Here is a 20,114-nt window from a genome sequence, read left to right as displayed (position 1 = left end):
CAGCTTTTCTTAGGCTAAGTTTTATTTTTTTCTTTCCCCACTATAGGGGACTAAACCTAGGTTTCATAAATTTTAGACAAATACTCTACTACTAAGTTACAGCCCCATCACTCACAGTGTTAGATTATGCAGGTTAAAAATTTCCCATATATACAATTTTAAAAAATGAAAACTTTACATTTTAACCAACTTGCATGATACTGATAGTAGTGAGTAGAAACACAGTGGGGATTTAAAATCAGTCTTCAAATCCCTTCAATCCAAACCCTGCCAGACTGCAACAGGACAACAAGCCTCAAGATGGGTACAACCACCAAACACAATGTCCAATTTCTACCCGGACTTGTGGTGTGCACACACAACTCAGTAGGATACTACACAATCTGGAAAACTGCACACACACACATAATAATTAGCAAAGATTACATAATTCACAGATCATATACTGTGTATTATATCTAAGTTAACTCTCTTATGAGCATGATTATTTTACTGTGGAAACGAAGGACAATGTGCTGTACCTAGAAGACACAACCTGACATACTCGGGAAAATTTAACGGTGACTGCAATGCATACATGTTTAAATATTCTGGAGAAAAATAATGTATACATATTCAGAAAGGCACACATGCACTCACTAAAGGAAGGGACAGTGTTGAGGACAACCCTTTATGAAGAGAGCAGAAAGTTAAGGACAGCAGAGCAAAACCTTGTCATCACGGTGTTAAAGGAAGAGCAGCACATCACGGGGAAACCGCTCCGGTGTAGAATGCAGTGGGGTGGAAGGAACGAAGCCAACATTTGGGATTATCCTTCATCACCAGCCATGCTCTTGTCTCTCAACTCATTTTTACAGCATTAAATTTTGCTTATCTTTTTTTGTTTGGTAAGAAAGACAGTAACTTGCCCATAATGAAAACAAGTAACGAAGGCAGAAGTCTGGTTTTCTAATATACTCTTACTGGCATATGACAGTGGCATGCCAAGTACCTTGTATGAGTTGGAAAAAAGTAAAATCTAGGTTATTGTTTTTCCCCTGACTTGTGGGCCTTCACTGACTTTTCATGCTGTGCTTTCCAAGTGAGTAATTACCAGTACGCACCTTTAGATAAGAGACAAAAGATACAAAGCTTGAGTTTCTCCAAAGAAAAGCTTAACAGAAATAAAAATTACCATGACTGCCAATTTTAGTATTATAAAAGCTTTGGATTTCCTGCCATACTTTATTAAACTATTCAGTATAGTACCAACTTTCTATCACTTGTAAAGATAAAAATAAAAACAACAACAACAACAAAAAAACAAAAAACAAAACCCTATGACACAGTTCAGAGGAAATTACACATTAAGAGCCAAAAAATATGGTATGTTTTGAAATGACTATAAACACTGCCAACTATTTGAACAAGTTACTCAAAATGGTACGTAAACAGAATAAATTTATGTTTCATAACAGAGTCTTGGCTTACCTTTTTAGTAGGTGACGTAGGGGTCCCCTGACTGGAAGACAGAGTAGGTGTCGTAACAGCTGCAGGAGCTGCTTGTGTGCTGGAAGTGTGGGCATTAGATACAGAAGCCATTGGTTTTGCCTTATCTATTAAAAACAAATAAAAAATTGAGAGTTAAGAGTCTATAGGAACTAGGTTCCCGTGACTCTTTCCTTCCTTCTCTCTCCCCCTCTCTCTGTGTGTGTGTGTGTGTGTATTTAATGGTCCTGGGAGTACATGTTCATATATGTGTGTATGCAGAGGCACAAAGTCAACATTTGCAGTTTCTCAGTGAAGCTGAAAAAAACTGCAGCTACTCTAAGTAGCTGGTTTGCCGAGGAACCTCTGTCTCTGCCTCCTGAAGGTTGGCATCCCAAATAGCCAGTATATCTGCCTGGCTTCTGGTCCTTGTGCTTCATCTATTGAACTATCTCTCCAGGTCACCAGGGAGGTTGGAAAGGAGTTTCTAGAAATCTACCTTTATGGATGTGGAACTTTAACATTAAAAAAAAAACCAAACAAACGAAGGCACAAATAGGACAAACTAGAGCAGCGGTTCTCAGCCTGTGGGTTGCAACCACTGGAAATCACCTATGTCCAACATCCAACAGCCTTAGGAACTAAAATTCCACTCAGCAGCAAAATTAGTTAGGAAGGAGTAATAAAAATAAATCTATGGTTTGGGATTCCTAAGACCATCAAAATATGTGTTTTGTGATGATCGTGACCCACAGAGTGAGAATTGCTGAACTAGAGGGAGAAATCTTAGGTAACATTTAAAATCTGAATGCTTTGCAGTATTAGTAAAAAGCCTACAACAGCCACTAATTTTTAATGGATAAATAACTATTATTCAAGATCATTGTTCCAGTAAATCTAAAAAAAAAAAAAAAATAATAATTTTGACAATTTATAGTCATGTCAATATGGCTAAGTGTCCTAGAGAATATGACTTTCTTGTTCTGAAGTTAAATATGCACAATTTCAATTCTAGAAGTAATATACTTCTATGGTGTCATTCAAATATAACCACTGTCCCTATGTTTCAAGTACTGCTGTAGGTACTGGAGATGAATCAACCAATGAAAGTGTCAAATATCTTAATTATATGGAGTTTTCATTCATGACAAATAATGAATCCATGTGCAACCATTCAGCTTATTAGGTAAACATTATCAATATTATGACCTTGTGTCATAATAGAGAAGTTACATACTACTTGAGTATACTATACAAGAGTACAGACACAAACTAAAAGATTATTGAAAGAAACCTCATGATTGCCTTTTGGGAAGGAAGAAAAGGAAAGGTAGATGTTAAAGGAAGCTGTTTGAAATACTTAATTATACTAAAAAGAAAGTTTGAAATATGATTGAGCTTCAAGAGCTATTATATCTGAAGTCTTGCTCATTAGAGTGTGTTTTTATATTACATTTTGCTGTATCCTCAAATTTCTGAAAACGAACCAATTACTCAATAGCCTCAGAGGAAAGTAACTGGTCTCAGCAGTCCCCCTCTCCTTGTCTATTTAGGGAGAAGTTGGGAAGTTGACAGAGCCAGCCTTCTAGGCTAATGAATCACAGGAATCAGTAGATGTGTTCTTACTGCTGGGAAGCCGCTCATACTCTATCTGTACCATTCTATAGGATACTGGAACACTCTAAAAAGCCTCCATATCTTCTTCAAATTGAAACACACATCAGCAAGAGGCAGAGGTGAGCCATTGCCTTCCGACAGGCAGACACAATTCACAAGTCACCAAGACAGGTATTAAGTAGCAAGTCTGTACAAAAGCCTATAATGAAGCCTATCTTGTGTTACTGCAGACTGCAAGAACAGTACAAATGTAACTAATGTATGCTTCTCATCTCACCAGCTTCCCCTTCCGACTCGGAGTCGTCCTCCTCATCTTCCTCGCTGGAGCAGCTCGACTCATCCTTCTTTCCTTCGTCCTCCTCATCAGCCTTTTCTTGTTCCAGAGACTCGATGCGAGATGCATTTTTCTCTGGCTCAATAATCAGCGTCTCTTTGCTATGGAAGAAAAAGCAACTTCAACTGATTGTGAACACAAAAGGTTCTAACACATTATTTTCCCCCAGATTCCAAAAGTAGCTCCAGTGGCCACTGGGTTATTCCACTCAAGACAGAAACAAACCCTCCCTTCACCGTTTACTCACTTTTTAAAAGTCTTCTGTGGTTGATTATTTTCCATATTTGCTGTTGACTCGATTAGTGGAGATTTCTTATCCCGTTTCTCACTATGGAGCTTCATCCACAAAGAAGGGTAACATTAATTAGCAAAGAACAGAGTATAAATAAAGAGAATGAAGTTATAATAAATAATATTTTAAAAAGACCAATTTTAACTTCAAAGAAAAAGCTTGAAAATTACTTGGAAATTTAAATAAAACATAACAAACCCCAGTAACCAGCAATATCACCAAGAAAATATCAATTCTTGAATCTTCAGCTTACAGAAATCAAGTTCACTGTTTAGTTATGGTTGCTGACAGTAACTTACTTAGACTCTATCTCCTAGTTATGAAATATCCTGCTTGTTTGGAGCCTTCTATTACAAACCCTGTTTATAGTCACACCTTTTACGTATATTGTCTTTGAAATTAGAAAAACATGTTATACATACTCATTTTGTAAAAGGCAAGATACAGAAACAGGCAACCAACCATATGGTTAACTCTACTGGCACCACCTCTACGATTCTAGCCCAGTGTCATTTTGTGATTACTAAGAGAAACTTTAAAACAGTAGGAAATAGCCCCAGAACACCTCAACTGCTTGAAATTCAAAGCTAGGGATAATTCATTAAGAAATTGTCAGTGATCAAACATACCAGGCTTTGTTTCTTTTGCAACTCTTCTAGATATCCTAAAATGTCTTCATCTGCTACATCAAAGGCTGTTTGGCCCTAGACAGGAAATGAGCAGTAAAAATTCAATAAATCATAAGTTTTGATAAATATAGATAAATAATAATTCTGAATTATTACAGAGAAATCTAGATAGTTGTATGTGCACACACACATTTCATGTTTATTAGGTATATATGCACATGTGTGAGCATACATGTGGAAGTTAGAGGGCAACATCGGATCTGTTCCCTACCCCTTTCTTATAGACAAGGGTCTCTTATGGGCCTGGAACTCACCAAGTAAGCTAGGCTGGGTCAGGAAGCCCCAGGGATGCCCATCTCTTCTCCCCAGCACTGAAAGTAAAAGCTCAGACTACAACAACCAGATTTTTATATGGGTTCTGAGGATTGAACTCAGATCTTAAGACTTGAATCTTAAGTATTTCAGTGACTAAACTCTCTAGTCCCTGGAAACAATGTATACCTAGATCTCCAAGGATACATGAGAAATTCATGTGAGAGAATAGCAGAACAGAATACCTTCTGCATTTTTTAGTATCAGAATGATTCAATGTTGTTGAGTGTATTTACAGCTGTACCTTCACCATTAAAATTTTAGACAACTTTCACCACCTTCAAAAGACTAAGTATATTCTTTAGTGTCTCCCTACCTTTTCCCATTTTTTCTAACCAAGGCAACCACTAACCTACCTTGTATCTATATATTTGCTTCTGCTAAACATTTTACATGAATTGAACTATACAATACTCCTTTAGATGGGTGTCTTTTACTTCTAAGTAATAACAAGTATTACTAGTTCATTCCCCTTTACTGAAACACACAATTCCATGGCATGATGTACACATTTTACTAATCTAAACCAACAATGGTTCTTTGCTTTGGTTTCCTGCCTATGCTAACAAGCACTACTTGCATGAAGAGCAGGACTGCTCCTACAGAGAACCCAGGTTCCTTGCCATCGCACTGGGTGACTGCCTGTTCTGGTAGATAGAGACTCAAGTGCATCTGTACTCAAGTGTATACTCATGGATGCATACGCATACAAATAATTAAAGTAACAACAAATAAGTTTTTAAAAATTAGGCACTGCTTTTAAGACTGATGCACAGGGTGTGTGTGTGTGTGTGCGTGTGTGTGTGTGTGTGTGTGTGCGTGTGCACGGGGCAATTTCCATGTCAAAGGGAAATTAATCAGTCACGTGGTATAACTCTAGGTATTGAGGACTTTTAATTTGATTATTTCCTAAAAATTAAATACGTTTGTGTGTACATGTATGTGCATGTGTGTGCGTATGAAGCAGCCACAAGTATGCTTAGTTTTAAAATTAGTTCAAAGGAACACTTGTCAGTCTATTTTTATTCCCTGTGGAAAATACTCAAGTTTTGAAGAGTCAGCTTCCTCTACCAAACCTGGGGGTGAAGCCCTAACGTCTCCCCTGCCTCATTTCACTTGTAAGAGTAGAAACTAAGAATTAAGCTGACTTAAAAAGCAGAAAATCCCAAACCAGAATCTGTTATAAAATAAAATAACTGGTTCAGAATTTCAAGGCAGAAATCTTGGTTTTGATATATTGTATTCTCTGTACAATTACCTCTATATTTTAATGAAATTTGTATTTTTAAAATCTATGTCCTTATGTTCAAACAACTCATGGAGTTCTTAAACTTACCAGCCCTTATGAATAAAATCCAATCATGATTTTTTGAATTATAATTAATTATTATAGCAGCTAAATGAAAAGGGGTTCTTTTACTAACCAAGGAATTTCTCTTTTTAATAGTTAGAAACCATGTTACCTTACTAATCTTTCTTTTCATTTTCTCCCTTGATTAATGAGTCTACTTTGCAAACAGCAGCTGATAGAGAATGAAAACTACAGTAAAATGTGGGCTATAAACAAAGAAAACATTTCAATTTAAGAAGCATCCCACCAGCACCTACCAACAAGCATTAGTAACATAACCACGAGCTTGCTTCATGCAATCTGTAAGACACTAAGTAGCCTAATGAGAGTCTGAACATTATGAGGCTTGTGCCTGTCACCACGTCCCACTGCCTTTCCTAACAGAGCACAAGCACAGGAAGGCACGTGGCTTAATCAGGCGAAACAACTGCACACAACTAAGGACACAGCGAGGAGATGGGGGAAGAACGAACTTGTCAAATCAAAAGAACAAAGCAAGTTGCCTGACAAATCAGTTCAATACACCTGCAGATCTATCAAGACCAGGCTTTGACTCTAACGTCACAGTCTATTCTTTTTTTTTCTTTCTTTCTCACTTGTTCTTAATGAATTGCTTTTGCAATGATGTCTTTAAGTCTTTGGAACTATCAGTGAAGTAGTTCCAAAAATTGTTACAAACTTCAGTATTTAGATGGGAAAGCTTGAGTGGGTCTGGCCAGGGTCATGAAGGGTACGGGGACAGAATCCAGGCCTGTACTGCTGCAGTGAATGATGTAACTTCACAGCAAGTAAGAATGAGCTCAGGCAGGGTTATGACGGAAAATAAATACCTGTGCCGTTAGTAGCAGAGATACTTAAACCTGTACGACATCAAGCTAATAACATGTTCTAATCATTATGCCTTAACAGAAATTCCAATAAAATTATTACCCTTGCTATTAAACAAGAGACAATAAGTACATTCTAATAAAAGAATTATTTTAATAAGCCAATAAAGCAAAATAAACTGTTATATTTAAAAATCAATATTAAGAGTTAAAATAGCCGGGCGTTGGTGGAGCATGCCTTTAATCCCAGCACTCAGGAGGCAAAGGCAGGTGGATCTCTGCGAGTTCGAGAACAGCCTGGTCTACAAGAGCTAGTTCCAGGACAGGTTCCAAAGCTACACTGAGAAACACAATCCTGAAAAAGGGTTAAAATAAATGTTCCAGTTTGCAGACAAGTTAAAAAGTTGAGAAAAAAATTTCTATTTACTCTTAGAATATCATTTCCATGTAGAAGACTTTTATACTTTATGAGTTGTACATTTTCTACATTTTCACATATCACATTTTTATTTTTTAAAAAACTCTTTCAATGTGTATGGTATGTACATGTGTATGCACATTGGTACGTGTGTGGGCCCTAAATCATGTTCTCTATTGTTAATTCACGTAAATACTCACAGTACTTTAAGAGCATTTACTTGATGTTTTAAAGAAAACAAGTACTAATAAATGGGGCCTGGGAGAGATGGCTCAGAGGTTAAGAGCTCTTACTACTCTAATAGGGAAACAAGTTTAATTCCCAGAGCCCACATGGTGACTCACAACCATCCACAGCTCCAATTCCAGAAAGATCCAACTTCGTCTAGCCTTCTTGGACACTTTCCATACATGGTGCAGAAATACATGCAAGCACATAAATTAAAAATAAATCATAAAAAGCACTAATGGAAGAAATGAAATGATGTGATAAATTCATATAGCAGCCTTACACATCATCCCAAAATGTTATGATCTAACTGAACATATGCCAGGCACAGAGGCTCACATCTATGATCTTGGCACTACAAAGTCTATGGTTAAAGAATCAACAGTTTGAGGTCACTATAGAGCGAGTTGAGGATAACCTTGAACTAGTATAGAAAGTATTTTCCCGGGGGGGGGGGGGGGAAAGGATCCTGGATTGGTACCACATGTCTTTAATCCTAGCATTTGGGAAGCAGAGGCAGGCATATCTCTGTGAGTTCAAGGCCAGCCTGGTCTAAACAGTGAGTTCCAGGACAGCCAGGGCTATGTAGAGACCCTGTTTCAAAAAGTCTGTTTCAAAAAGCCTAATGGGATAGGAAAAATAAACAGATACAGCAAGACATACTATTTTTAAGAGTTATCAGTAAAAACAAAACAAAACAAAAAACAGGTGGCTCAGCAGTTAAAAATACTCATAGCCAAGCCGGGCTGTGGTGGCAGACACTAAGGAGGCAGAGACAGGTGGATCTCTGTGAGTTTGAGGCCAGCCTGATCTACAGAGTGAGTTCTAGGATAGCCAGTGCTACTGAGAGAAATCCTGTCTCAAAAAACTAAAACTAAACCAAAACAAAAAAGTACTTGCTGGCTGGGTTTCGTTCCAGAGGATTCAACAGACTTTTCTGATCTGTGCAGGTACCAGGCACATGTGTGGTGCACATACAACATGCAGGCAAAATACTTACACACATATAAACAAATGAAAACAAACAAACAGAGAAGACAGCTTGACCACATAGGAAAGTTAGGTAACTTTAGAAGTTTTAAATAAACCTAGAATTCTACCTTTTTATGTCTATTAAAATGTTTTTAAAATCTTGCATTTTCAAAAGAAAATTTCATGTTTTAATATTTTATAAAAGAAATATTTTTACAAATAAGAGAAAAAAATTGTAGAGAAACTTAACAAAAACACAGAGAAAGGAAGAGACAGAGACAGAGAGACAGCGAGAGAGAGAGCGAGAGAACCTTCAAGTGAGGCTTTAGGAAAATTACTCGACTTCTCTGAGCACATTCCTCCATGTGCAGACACGACATGTGGGGTTGGTGAAAGGATAACATCGGATAATACACATGCAAAGGGCAGGACACTATAGAATAAGGGACTTAGCTCAAAATTATTTAAAGAGCCACTAACATAATGGAATAAAGAAATATGAGATCAAATTTATGAAGACAAAAGAAGTGGCTGTAATAGTAATGAGAAAGCTCAATGTTATGAAATAAAATGGTTTTATTTTCAGTCTCTCCAAGCATATTTATCAATTATACCTAAGAAGATTATTATAGACCAAATGAAAAACTAAATTCTTCTCATATACTTTATGTATTGCATATGTCTTACAGAATACCAATCCAGCCAGAGAAACATAGCATGTTCATACTCAGAAGTTATATAAACTTTTGGAAAACTGCTTCAATTAAAAAAACTTTCTTTCACAGAGTACAAGCTGATCCTACATTCCAAACAGCTGGACAAAACAGCCCTACAGACTACAGCTAGGATATCTGAATCTTCTTCGAATCCCCCATGACAGCACCCCCTTACCAGCAGGAAGTAGTTTGGAAAGAAAGACGCCCAAATTCCCAAATATTGTGTATAAATGTTTGTTTTCATTTAATTGGACTTTGTTATATAAAATTAAATAAAAAAAAAAAACTTTCTTTCTAGTCTTTTCTGGGAGTCACCATTACTAAATAAACTAATTATCAGCACTTCCCATGTAGGTGAGTGGCCTGTAAGAATACTGGAAGTCAGAATGCAGACCAGAGCTCAGCTAACAGACTGAACAAACTTTAAGCTTTCAACTGTGAGATGTGGAAAAAGCTGTTTATCAACATAGAGTAGGACACTAACTAGCAAGAATACTGTTTTTGTTGACAAAATGGTACTATTTGAAAGGGAAAAATGATCTAAGAAACCTGGTAACTTGGATCTGCATGATTTTGTAAAACATATGATGTATACAGCATTTATTTCTTCTCTCGTTTCTTTTATCCAGTTACAGATGATTAGGTAAGTCATTTACCCACTGAACTGTTTTCTTGTAACTGCTGTACCTCAATAATCATGTGTCACTATCCACTGTCATGTAACTACTGTAAGCAAGTTAGATTATCATCAGCCAGCTGGGGCAGTGGAAGCCTGTAATCTCAGTATATGGAGGTGGAGGCAGGGGGTCAGTTCAACACAAACCTCAGCTCCAGACAGAATCCAAGGTCAGCCTTATGTGAGACCCTGTCTCAAAACAAACAAGCCCAAGCCCAAGGGCGATCAGCCAAAAAGAATGAGAAACACCTTGTACACTGTTCCAACATCTACTGGCAAACATTTACATAATTTCTTAACTTAAGAATACCTAATGGTATAGTAGCTATACAAGTACTCAAATGTACATGATTGACAATATGGTCACTCAAGGAATCTTAGCTACCTTTTCTGCAGAACAGTGCATAAATACCTCATTTGGAAGCTCAAACAACTTAAATGTTAATAAATGAACTAATGATGGACAGCAGATAAAGTTAACATAATTCATAATCTCCAATTATCATGTTGAGGTTATAATTTTGTTTCTAGTGTTAAAATATGTTTAAAAGGCCTACCACTTTGTTGACCATCTCCATATCACACAGATTGTCCACTAAAATTCGACATGCTTCTTCTTTACCCCAATGAGCTGCAGCATGAAGAGGTGTCCAGCCATCATAATCTTTAATATTAACATCATAGCCTGCCTGTATTAAAAGTCTAAAGAAATTACAGTGAATTAGATAATCATTAAAATCTAGAAATTAGCAAACATGACCAATAGCCTTCTATCATGCAATTTAGCCACCATTTGCAATGTAATTCTTTTCAGACTTCCAATTCCTCCTCCCCTTAATGAATTAACTATGGCAAATAGAAAGTAATTACAGAAGACACTCTTGAGTCATTGCCACAATGAGGTTTTAATTAATTCTGATCATCTTAACTCTTACAGTTTGATATGAAACTGATTAATTCTTGTTAGTATCACTTACAAATGAAAATTTTCACTGAAAAGCCCAGTTTTAAAAGTCAGATTAAGCACAATAGATCAATCTGTACATGAAGCTTATTTACTGCAAGATCTATCTTTAGATGTCCAGATGATACATCATCTCAGGCCAAGTGTGGCCTAAAAATATACCAGAGTCCAAGAAGCTTATTTTGTAATGCTCAGTTGCTTTGCATTTGAGGAAATGGTTTATGGAAGCTTTGTGAACCTTTATGATCTGCTACGAAAAATTTCAAAAGAAACTGATAATCTGTTAGGAACAAACAAAGCGAAACATGTTTCAAGAATATTGAGTCATATTCTGCAGCAGCAGAAAGCAGATATCCCAGTCACTAACAAGCTGTAAAATAGGAATACATGTTAACACAATGCAAAGAGTTACATAAATTAGCATGCCCTCTAACTGCACAGTGACATCACCCTTTGCTTGTTCAGAAATTATGTTCTCATACTGCACCTGTAAGATGCACATAGCACAGCCACACACACAGGCAGAGATAATCAGAGCTCTAATATACTTTTACCTGACTCTCCAAGGTGGTGAGCTTGACAAGGGCTTCTTTTCACCTACAGGAGGTGGCAGTGACAACTAATATATAATCACCTCTATTTTCTGCTAAGAAGTGATGGTTATACATACGAAAATGTTCAGACCTGTAATCACTGCACTTAGGTGGCTGAGGCTGCCAGCCTGGGTTACAGAGTGAGATCGTGAAAAACAAGCCAAAACACAAGAAATTTAAACCAGCCTATTTATTAATATCTAACTATTGCAGCTATCCTAAAAACCTGCTTCAAAAAAATATTCTCCAGATCAACTGCAGTACTATTGAATCAGCTCATTAGAGCTCTGTCTATCCAAAAATGCTTTGCTGGTTTTGAAACTACCCTGCTATATATGACAAGCCAATGGTGAACATGTCTCATGTGCCATTATGTCTGCTGGCCTACCTGGCTATCTATATTCATCCATTTCTAATTTTACATACAGGATAAGTGTACAAAATTAATCCTTATTAGAATACTCCTATATGGTTCTTGTATTATTGCCGGCTCTTGTTGACAGACTGGTATTTAAAAACAATGATCTAAAGAACAGGGTAACAGATGTAAACAGATCTCCATTACTGTATGCATGATCAGAATTTACATTAATAGAGGGAAAAGTAACACTAGACTATTAGATAATAAAAACATACCCTTACTAGGAAATAAGGAAATAAGAACTTTAACATTAATCCCTCCAGTACCAGAAAATCAAATATTTGGGAGTGGGTGTAGAGGAAGACTTCAGCAGGAAAATACATCTTCAACAAACACAGCTATCTAAATGTGCCAGGTCCTATGAGGACACTTAGAAAAAAACAGAGGAAGGGAGAGGGAGGGAGGGAGAGAAAACAAACAAAAATTAAAAGAATAAAGAAGAGGAATAAAGAAAAAGAAAAGCACCGGTGAAATGGGAAGAGGAAAAGCAGCCCCACAGACAGGTTCTGTGGAGTTGCAGTGGCAGGAGAGGAGGAAAGGCACCAAAGAAACTCAAAGAAGCTGTACATGTTGATAGGGAGAGAAAGAAGAACACTTCATCTGGAATACATTTCTTCTTTTTATTACTCGGCTTACTTATTTATCTAAGTACCAAACACACCCACACAAACAACCCCAACACTACAGACCACAGCACATATACAAATACACACACACACACACACACACACACACTCACACTCACAAACAACCCCCAACAGTACAGACCATAGCACATAAACAAATACACACACACCAAACCACAGTGCACACACAAGCACACACACAAAGAAGAATATAAAGGGAGGATATTTTTCCAAGGTGACACTGATGATTAGTTTTACTTTACTAAGTTTTAACAATACTAGAGATTTTGACAACTTCATGAGGAGAAATTTCACCTACAAATCTAATTTTTAATTTAATACTATTTCTTCATTTGATTTTAACATTTCATAATAACCCTAGCATTCTTTCTATACGACAAAGGAATTCTCACTTGTGTTTTAACTGCTACAGAGTCTTCCATGGGAACTATGTACCATGACTTACTTAGTGTTACTACAAATTATGCTGTCAGCATATGCCATTCTTAAGTGTGTGTGACTATCTGTAGAAAAATTCCCACAGGTAGAACTACTAAGGTAAACAATAATTATTATTTGGTTGGTAACTCACTACATTCATCACTTATTAATGAGTTGGAAAAAAATAGAGAAAAGTTTTAGACTAGAAAGAACAGGTAAAGTTGGGCAATGGTGGCACACACCCTTAATGCTAGCTAGCACTTGGAAGACAGAGGTAGGCAGATCTCTGTGAGTTTGAAGCCAGCCGTGGTTTACAAAGTGAGTGCCAGGACAGGTGCCAAAGCTACACAGAGAAACCCTGTCTCGAAAACAAACAAACAAACAAACAAAAACCCCCAAAACAAACAAACAAACAAACAAACAAAAAACCACACTAACCACTTTTCTATTCTAAGAGAGACCTATATCACTGTAGGCGAAACTAAAATTGCCCAGAAATCTGGGAAGGGCTCCTTTATTGTTTTTATTAAGAGGAAGTCAGACAGACAGACAACTCTCTTTCTCTCACATGAAGGAACTCTGTTGCAAGGAAATTAGCCAATCAGCATACCGTCTTAGTTACTGATGTTTATGAATTATTTGATATTATAGTGTTAGCAAACTGAATTTTGTTTTCTATAGTCAAAAGAAAGTTAGCATGTTTTTAATGTCAACATCTAGTCAATATGGGAATCTCCAATGGCTAGTAACTTATCAGCCTCACATATAACATATAATGGTTGGCTGGCACTTAAATCCATTTTATGAGAAAACTATAACGGAGAACAGAAATACTGAAAATTTGAGAAAGAACTTTATAAATAAAAGCAATTCTATTCAAGGTCATCTTTTTTCCTCCTGAGAACAAATATTTATCTAGTCTGCTTCAAAATAATATTTGCACATACTTTAAGAAAATGAGTAACAAAATAAAGACAAATGAAGTCTAGAAACTCTATAAAAAGTAATACCTACTTTAAAACTTCTGTGTAACCTTTGGCAGCTGCCACGTGGAGCGCAGTGCCACCAGATTTTGCATGCCGGACGTCACTGATGTGACCACTGTTTAACCACTGCCTCGCATCTCTAAGCATTATCCGTTCTTCTTCTTTTCGAGCTGCTTCTATGTCAACACCTTTTAGGGAAAAAGCATATATATATTATTTTCACTTTTCTTACTGGAGAATAGTCTTCCTATTTCTACAAAGTGAAATAAAATGTAAAAAAATGCTTAAATGAAAACTAACAAACCATGGTTCTGGAAAATGGCTGCTCATTATTTAATAAAGGGATGTGAAATACCCTTTCACAGAGATATTTTATTAGCCTTCTCAGACAATTATTTATCTTTTCCCCCCACAATATTATTCTGGTTATGTTTTGTTCTCTGAGACGGGGTGTTACTCTCTACCCTTGCAAGTCTGTAATTAGCTTTGTAGACCAGGCCGACCTTGAACTCACAAAGACTAAGTTCTGGGATAAAGGCCTGGTAATTACTTTATCTTTTCTGATTACTTCTGCTTTTCATTCATTCATTTGTTTGTTTGTTTATTTGTTTTTCGAGACAGGGTTTCTCTGTGTAGCTTTGGAGCCTGACCTGGAACTCAGAGATCTGCCTGCCTCTGCCTCCCCAGTGTTAGGATTACAGGCATGCGCCACCAACACTCAGCTACTTCTGCTTCCTAATTTCAAGCATTTACCAAGGTACAGCATTCCTTGTTCAAAATAAAATGGTTTTGAACAATCAGATATGAACAATTCTCATGTACATACATGTATGTGTTCTGAACTCTACCCAAGTCTACCTTGTGGAGGGGTGTAAGCACCAAGCCCTAAACTGTCTTCTCATTCTCTAAACACCCTATGCTTTTCAGCATAGAATATTCTCCACACCATTAGTACTATCTAAGTTACAGGGAAAGGCTTTCAAAGCGATAAAAGGAGGATAAATATAAAAATGAGTAAGATTTTCTCGTTCCAATCATCAAAGAACTCTACACCTTGAGGGAAAAATTAAATTAGTAAAGATAACAGTGAAATTCTTAAATGATCTTATGTTGTCTAATGGCTTCAATTAATAGCTAATTAATAAGTGAGATGCATGACAATTTATTTATAAACAATAAATAAGCACTGTACTCCAGAAGAGTGAGCTTATCAAAAGTAAAGATATTCCCTTATTTTATAATGCCATCATCATCTGGCAGAATACAGGAAATAAGCTTAGAGGTAAGGAAATAGTTTCTAAAGGAACACATAAATGAATAAAAAATAAATAACAACTCTTTAGCTAATATATTTTCATAATCGATATCCACGTAATAGCTGTCTGGTTAGGATCTTTCCTTCCACCCATCCATCCACCCACCGACCCACCCATCCATCTATCCACCCTCCTCTTCAACCAGGTTATGTACTGAGTGCCTACTATAAGTCAGGTATTGTATAAGAAGTGAAGCTGCTTTTAGTTATAAGGGGGAAAATGGTGTATCTGTGGAAAAAAATAAAGCGGGACAAAATGACTGAGATTAATGAGGAAGAGCTATTCGGCAGGCTGGTAAAGGATAGCCTCGTTTGTTCTTAATTTTTTTTTTTTTTTTTTTTTTTTAGTGTAACTAATGTTTAGTTCATTAAAAAATTAAAACAAAACAAAGCTATCAAAAAGTCATGTAATTTATGTTTATAGACCTGTTTTAAAACTTCAGAGCTTTGATAAACTGACCAGTGATGCCGAGAAATCCCTAACTGATTTGGCTGTTAGTATGATAGGTTAAGAATCAGTCTGCACCCAGACTGGCTGAGTTGTACCTCTCGATTTGGTACTCACTAGCTGTATTACCTTGGGAAGACCCTACACACTCTGCTTCAGATTATTCATTCATGACATGAGATAATGGTAGTACTTACCTCACAAGGTTATTTGGGGAGAAAAAAAAATATGTTTTAGATCAGGAATAAACACAAAGATGTAAGCAACTAGCACTAGCTCTAAAACTCTGATTCTGCTGTTCTTTTATTACCTTACCTTTTAAGAGAAATAACATCTTACTATCTATTTAACAGGTCTTTCACTATAGTTGTAACACTTTTAAACAATGCAATAGAAGATAAAACTAAGGATGATATATTAAAGTGATCAGACTAACAGCTGTCACAGCAAGTTACAAAAAAGAAAAATAAATAAATAAAAGGCAGCCAAGTCTCTCAGGAATAATAAAATAGCTATTTGATTAGGTAACATTAAAAAACTTATCTGTGCCTGACACTCAGAAGGCAGAGGCTTTTGATCTCTGAGTTTGAGACCAGCCTGGTCTATGGAGTGAGTTCCAAGACAGCCAGGGCTACACAGAGAATCTCTGTCTCAAATACACAAACAAAACAAAACAAAAAACCAAAAACCTGACCTGTACTCTTTTAGTTTAAAAAAGAATAACAACAAAAACCACATGAAATATGAAGCAAAAATTCTTTTAGCTTCTGTTCAATCATTACTAATTTCAAAGGGAATTTACTTAAGGCCTAGCTAGCTACTAGTCAAATATAGTAGAATACAAAGGCAAAAGGCAGAGATGGGAGCATCTAGAATTTAAGGTCAGATTGGGCTTCACATCAAGTGAGCTATATAACAAGATTCCCGTCTTATAAAAAAAAAAAAAGGTCAAGGGACCATTTAACAACTTTAAGTGGGGCTGGAGAGATGGCTCAGCTGTTACATGGTGTAATCCCACTGCAAAACCCCACAGCCAGGCAGCCTTGCTAACCTGTTTGGTGAGTTCAGGCCAGTCAAAGACGCTGGTTGACAGTGCCTAAGATACAACACCTTGAGGTTGTGCTCTGCCTCTATGTTTGTGAACACATGTAAGTGAATCTGCACACATGTGCACTCTCAAACACATATTTAATATCTTCAAGTTTTGTATATATAATAGAGTAATTTACACAAAGTATGGTGGTATACATCTACAATTTCAGTCCCCAGGAATCTTAGGGAGAAGAATGCTGAATTTGAGGTTAGCTTGGGATACAGAGGAAGACATTGAAGGCAGAAAGAGATAATTCAAGAAATTCTATCTCAGCTAGAGATATGTTTAAGGGGGCTCTACTGAAATTATTAAAATGTTACCTTTCCCTTAATTGTTTCTTTAGAATTAAGCTATTTTATATGAACATACATTGTCGTTATAAGGATAAAATGAACACGAGAAATAAAGTGTTCTTTCTAGAACACACTCAATAATACAGTGTTACAGTGACTGGATGTAAACTTGGGGTATCTTTTAAAAGTTTTTTGATATGTCTGTGTAAGTGTTTGCTCTGTTTGAGGGGTGCTTTGGGAGGCAGTTGGAGTTACGGGTTCTGAGAACAGAACTCGGTCAGGCCTCTAGATGAGTAGCGAGTGCCTTTAACCTGCTGAGCCATCTCTCAAGCCCCAAATTCAACCTATCTTGTCACACTTGGGACCAAATTACTCTGTTATTATTTTTTTTCTGCATGAACCTGGCCAGCAACCAAGCTTCAGTTCCTCATCTGCAAAACGGGATTAATAGTAGTTATACATGAACACCACAGAACAGCTGATGATAAAAAGAAAAACTGTGCATGAAGTACGACAATCAGTTTCTGCACCAACATGCTTTTTCTGTGCCACCACTGTGGTTTCTTTGTTCTTTCTCCTGTCATTTATCTGCTTATTTCCAGAATTCCCCATCCACCTACCTACGGTTCTAGATTGGGACTTCTAGATCCATCACTTCCATCAATGCACCAAACAGTGTCACCTAAGATCATTGAGCATACTTCAAACCTAGGGCGTTCCAAAGTAAACTCATAAAAGTCCCAGAATCCGTTTCTGCCTCCTCCCATTTTCCTTTGTAACCCTATGTAATCATCACTTCTTTGACTGCAAACTTCAGTGAGTTGCTTTAATTAATACTTCCACTTCTTATTCAATTTTCAAACTGTTGTCACTTTATCTCCACAGTTTCTAAACAAAGTCCCACCTTTTCCATCTCAAAAAACTAACCTTTGGTCCTATCATTTTCACTCAGATTAATTTGAGAATTAAAGGAGCTTCACATCTCTCATGCCTCCAAAACAAATATTCTTTGACATTTGGCTTCAGCCCATCTTTTCAAGACTCACCTTTGACTAATCACATCTTTGACTTATTGTTTATATTCCAGTAGTCATCAATGCTCTATATAAACCACAGATCCAATTTCTTTACTCTGTACATATCCCATTTGTCCAAGCAAACTGCCTCCAAATGGCATCCCTCTGAAATGTTCCCTAGCCATGGCAGTTAATCTTAGGACATGTTATTCTACCTCACTCCCCCTACCCCCTGCCACAAACCTGTGATGCTCAAATGTTTGCCATTTTTCTTAGACTGAAATCATTGAAAAATAAAAGATTATCTAGTCCTCTTGTTGATGATCTATCTATCACATCTGTTAGTACATTAATCAATAATACTGAATGTATTATTACAATTAAAACTGGCTTTGCTTCAGCTATACTAGCAACTAACTTCTTTCTTCTTTTTAATGTTTTAAATTTCAGACAGGATAGAACACAGGCTGGTCTGGAATTCATGTTCTAGGTTCCTGCTGTGTCATCCTGGGTCCTGGCAGGATAGACCTGTACTATGAAGCCCATTTGTACCTATACCTACTGTCCATAATAACTGCTAATGTTAAATAAATAGCAGCATGAAAAGACTTATCACTGTTGGCAGAGAATTACAGCTTTCCATCTGAACACTCATCACAGAGAAATGGATGATACATTTTTCTTAAAAGCATGCGGCAACACACATGTGTAATCCCAGTACTCAGGAGCCAGAGGCAGGATCGTAAGCCTGAAACAACCTGGGCCACAGGGCAGGCCCTTATCTCAAAGAAGCAAACCAACAACCAACAGAAAGGTTATTTATTATGCATCTCTTCTTTCAGGTTCCTCAGCTCTAGAAAATTCACTGGGGGAGACGCTCCCCCAGAGCAGGGCACCTACAGCTTTTCTGTGTGTTCCTGTTTTATAACTGAGCTCTAATGTGTGCTATTTTTTCCTGGGCTCTGGCTGCCTTTTGTACTCCTCTAGTCCTACTTCAGCTGTTTAAATTATTTCCTTAGACATGGAATAAGCCTACATGCCCTTCAACAGATGAATGGAGATGGAAAATGTGGCATATATACACAATGGATTTTATTTAGCTGTACTGAACAGCGATGTTATGAAATTTACAAGGAAGGCGGCAGATCTGGAAATTATGTTAAGCTTTGAGCACCCTAGAATCAGAACAGCAAATGCCACATGTTCTCTCTCACATGTAATATGTACAGGTATGGGTCATGACACCTTAAGAGGGAGGGGAGAGAGGCGTTTTAAGGAGGAGATATGGGGAAGGGAACAGAATAAATATCAGAAGAGTGCGAGCAAACTGTATGGAAAGCCGCAAGGAAACCTACTGCTTTGTGTTTTAATTAACATATAGCCTCTCAGTTTTGATGACTATTTGTTCTCAACAAACTGGAAGTCACATGGAAGTCTAATCATAAGGAACAAGAAGATTCCATTTTCCAGAGTTGTACCTGTTTGTATTCCTTTGTAATCTTTATCTTGTACTTTCCGAAGAACCATACTTTAGCATAAGCCAACTCTTTAAAACAGTCTCCCATATCTTTCCTCAATTATTTAACTTTAGTATGACAGTTTTGATAATACCTATATGATCATAGCCTAAGTGTGGAAACCATACATAGTATAATTTTATAAAGACATATTTTAAATTTGAAACGTAAATGTTGATGGCAAATTACACATCAAAGTTGTCATCCTGAATCTTTTGTTTGTTTTCTGATCTGCAGCAGTGAGAACTAAGCTCAGCATTTTGATATACTCAGTGAACACTATCACTGATACACTTTTCATTTCCCTTTTGACTTAAAATTACTTTTTAATTCCAGGATAACTGACACAAAGCAGACATTCTGTGTGCAATTGGGAAAGTTTTAACAGACATACATACTTATTGAATCATTACCACAATCAAGCTAAAGAACAAAAGTTTATCACACTTATTCACGTTCACTATACTTATCCTTCTCGCCACTGTCCATCTTACCCAATACT

General features: G+C 36.9%; 1 protein-coding gene across 4 annotated transcripts in view; it reads right to left on the bottom strand.

The window, feature by feature from the left end:
• Positions 1–20,114, bottom strand: part of Ppp1r12a (protein phosphatase 1 regulatory subunit 12A) — a 102,193-nt gene that overhangs the window by 33,067 nt on the left and 49,012 nt on the right. For all 4 annotated transcript variants that reach the window (XM_051206429.1, XM_051206432.1, XM_051206431.1 and 1 more), the window contains exons 4-9: positions 13,959–14,118; positions 10,457–10,601; positions 4,340–4,414; positions 3,666–3,754; positions 3,362–3,519; positions 1,471–1,595 (exon numbers count right to left, since the gene is read on the bottom strand). In XM_051206429.1, coding sequence (XP_051062386.1) covers positions 1,471–1,595; positions 3,362–3,519; positions 3,666–3,754; positions 4,340–4,414; positions 10,457–10,601; positions 13,959–14,118 — 752 coding nt within the window. The remainder of the gene's footprint in view (positions 1–1,470; positions 1,596–3,361; positions 3,520–3,665; positions 3,755–4,339; positions 4,415–10,456; positions 10,602–13,958; positions 14,119–20,114) is intronic.

This window comes from Phodopus roborovskii, unplaced genomic scaffold, assembly GCF_943737965.1.
Source record: "Phodopus roborovskii unplaced genomic scaffold, PHOROB, whole genome shotgun sequence".
NCBI lineage: Eukaryota > Metazoa > Chordata > Mammalia > Rodentia > Cricetidae > Phodopus > Phodopus roborovskii.
This window is presented reverse-complemented; position numbering and strand designations above follow the sequence as displayed.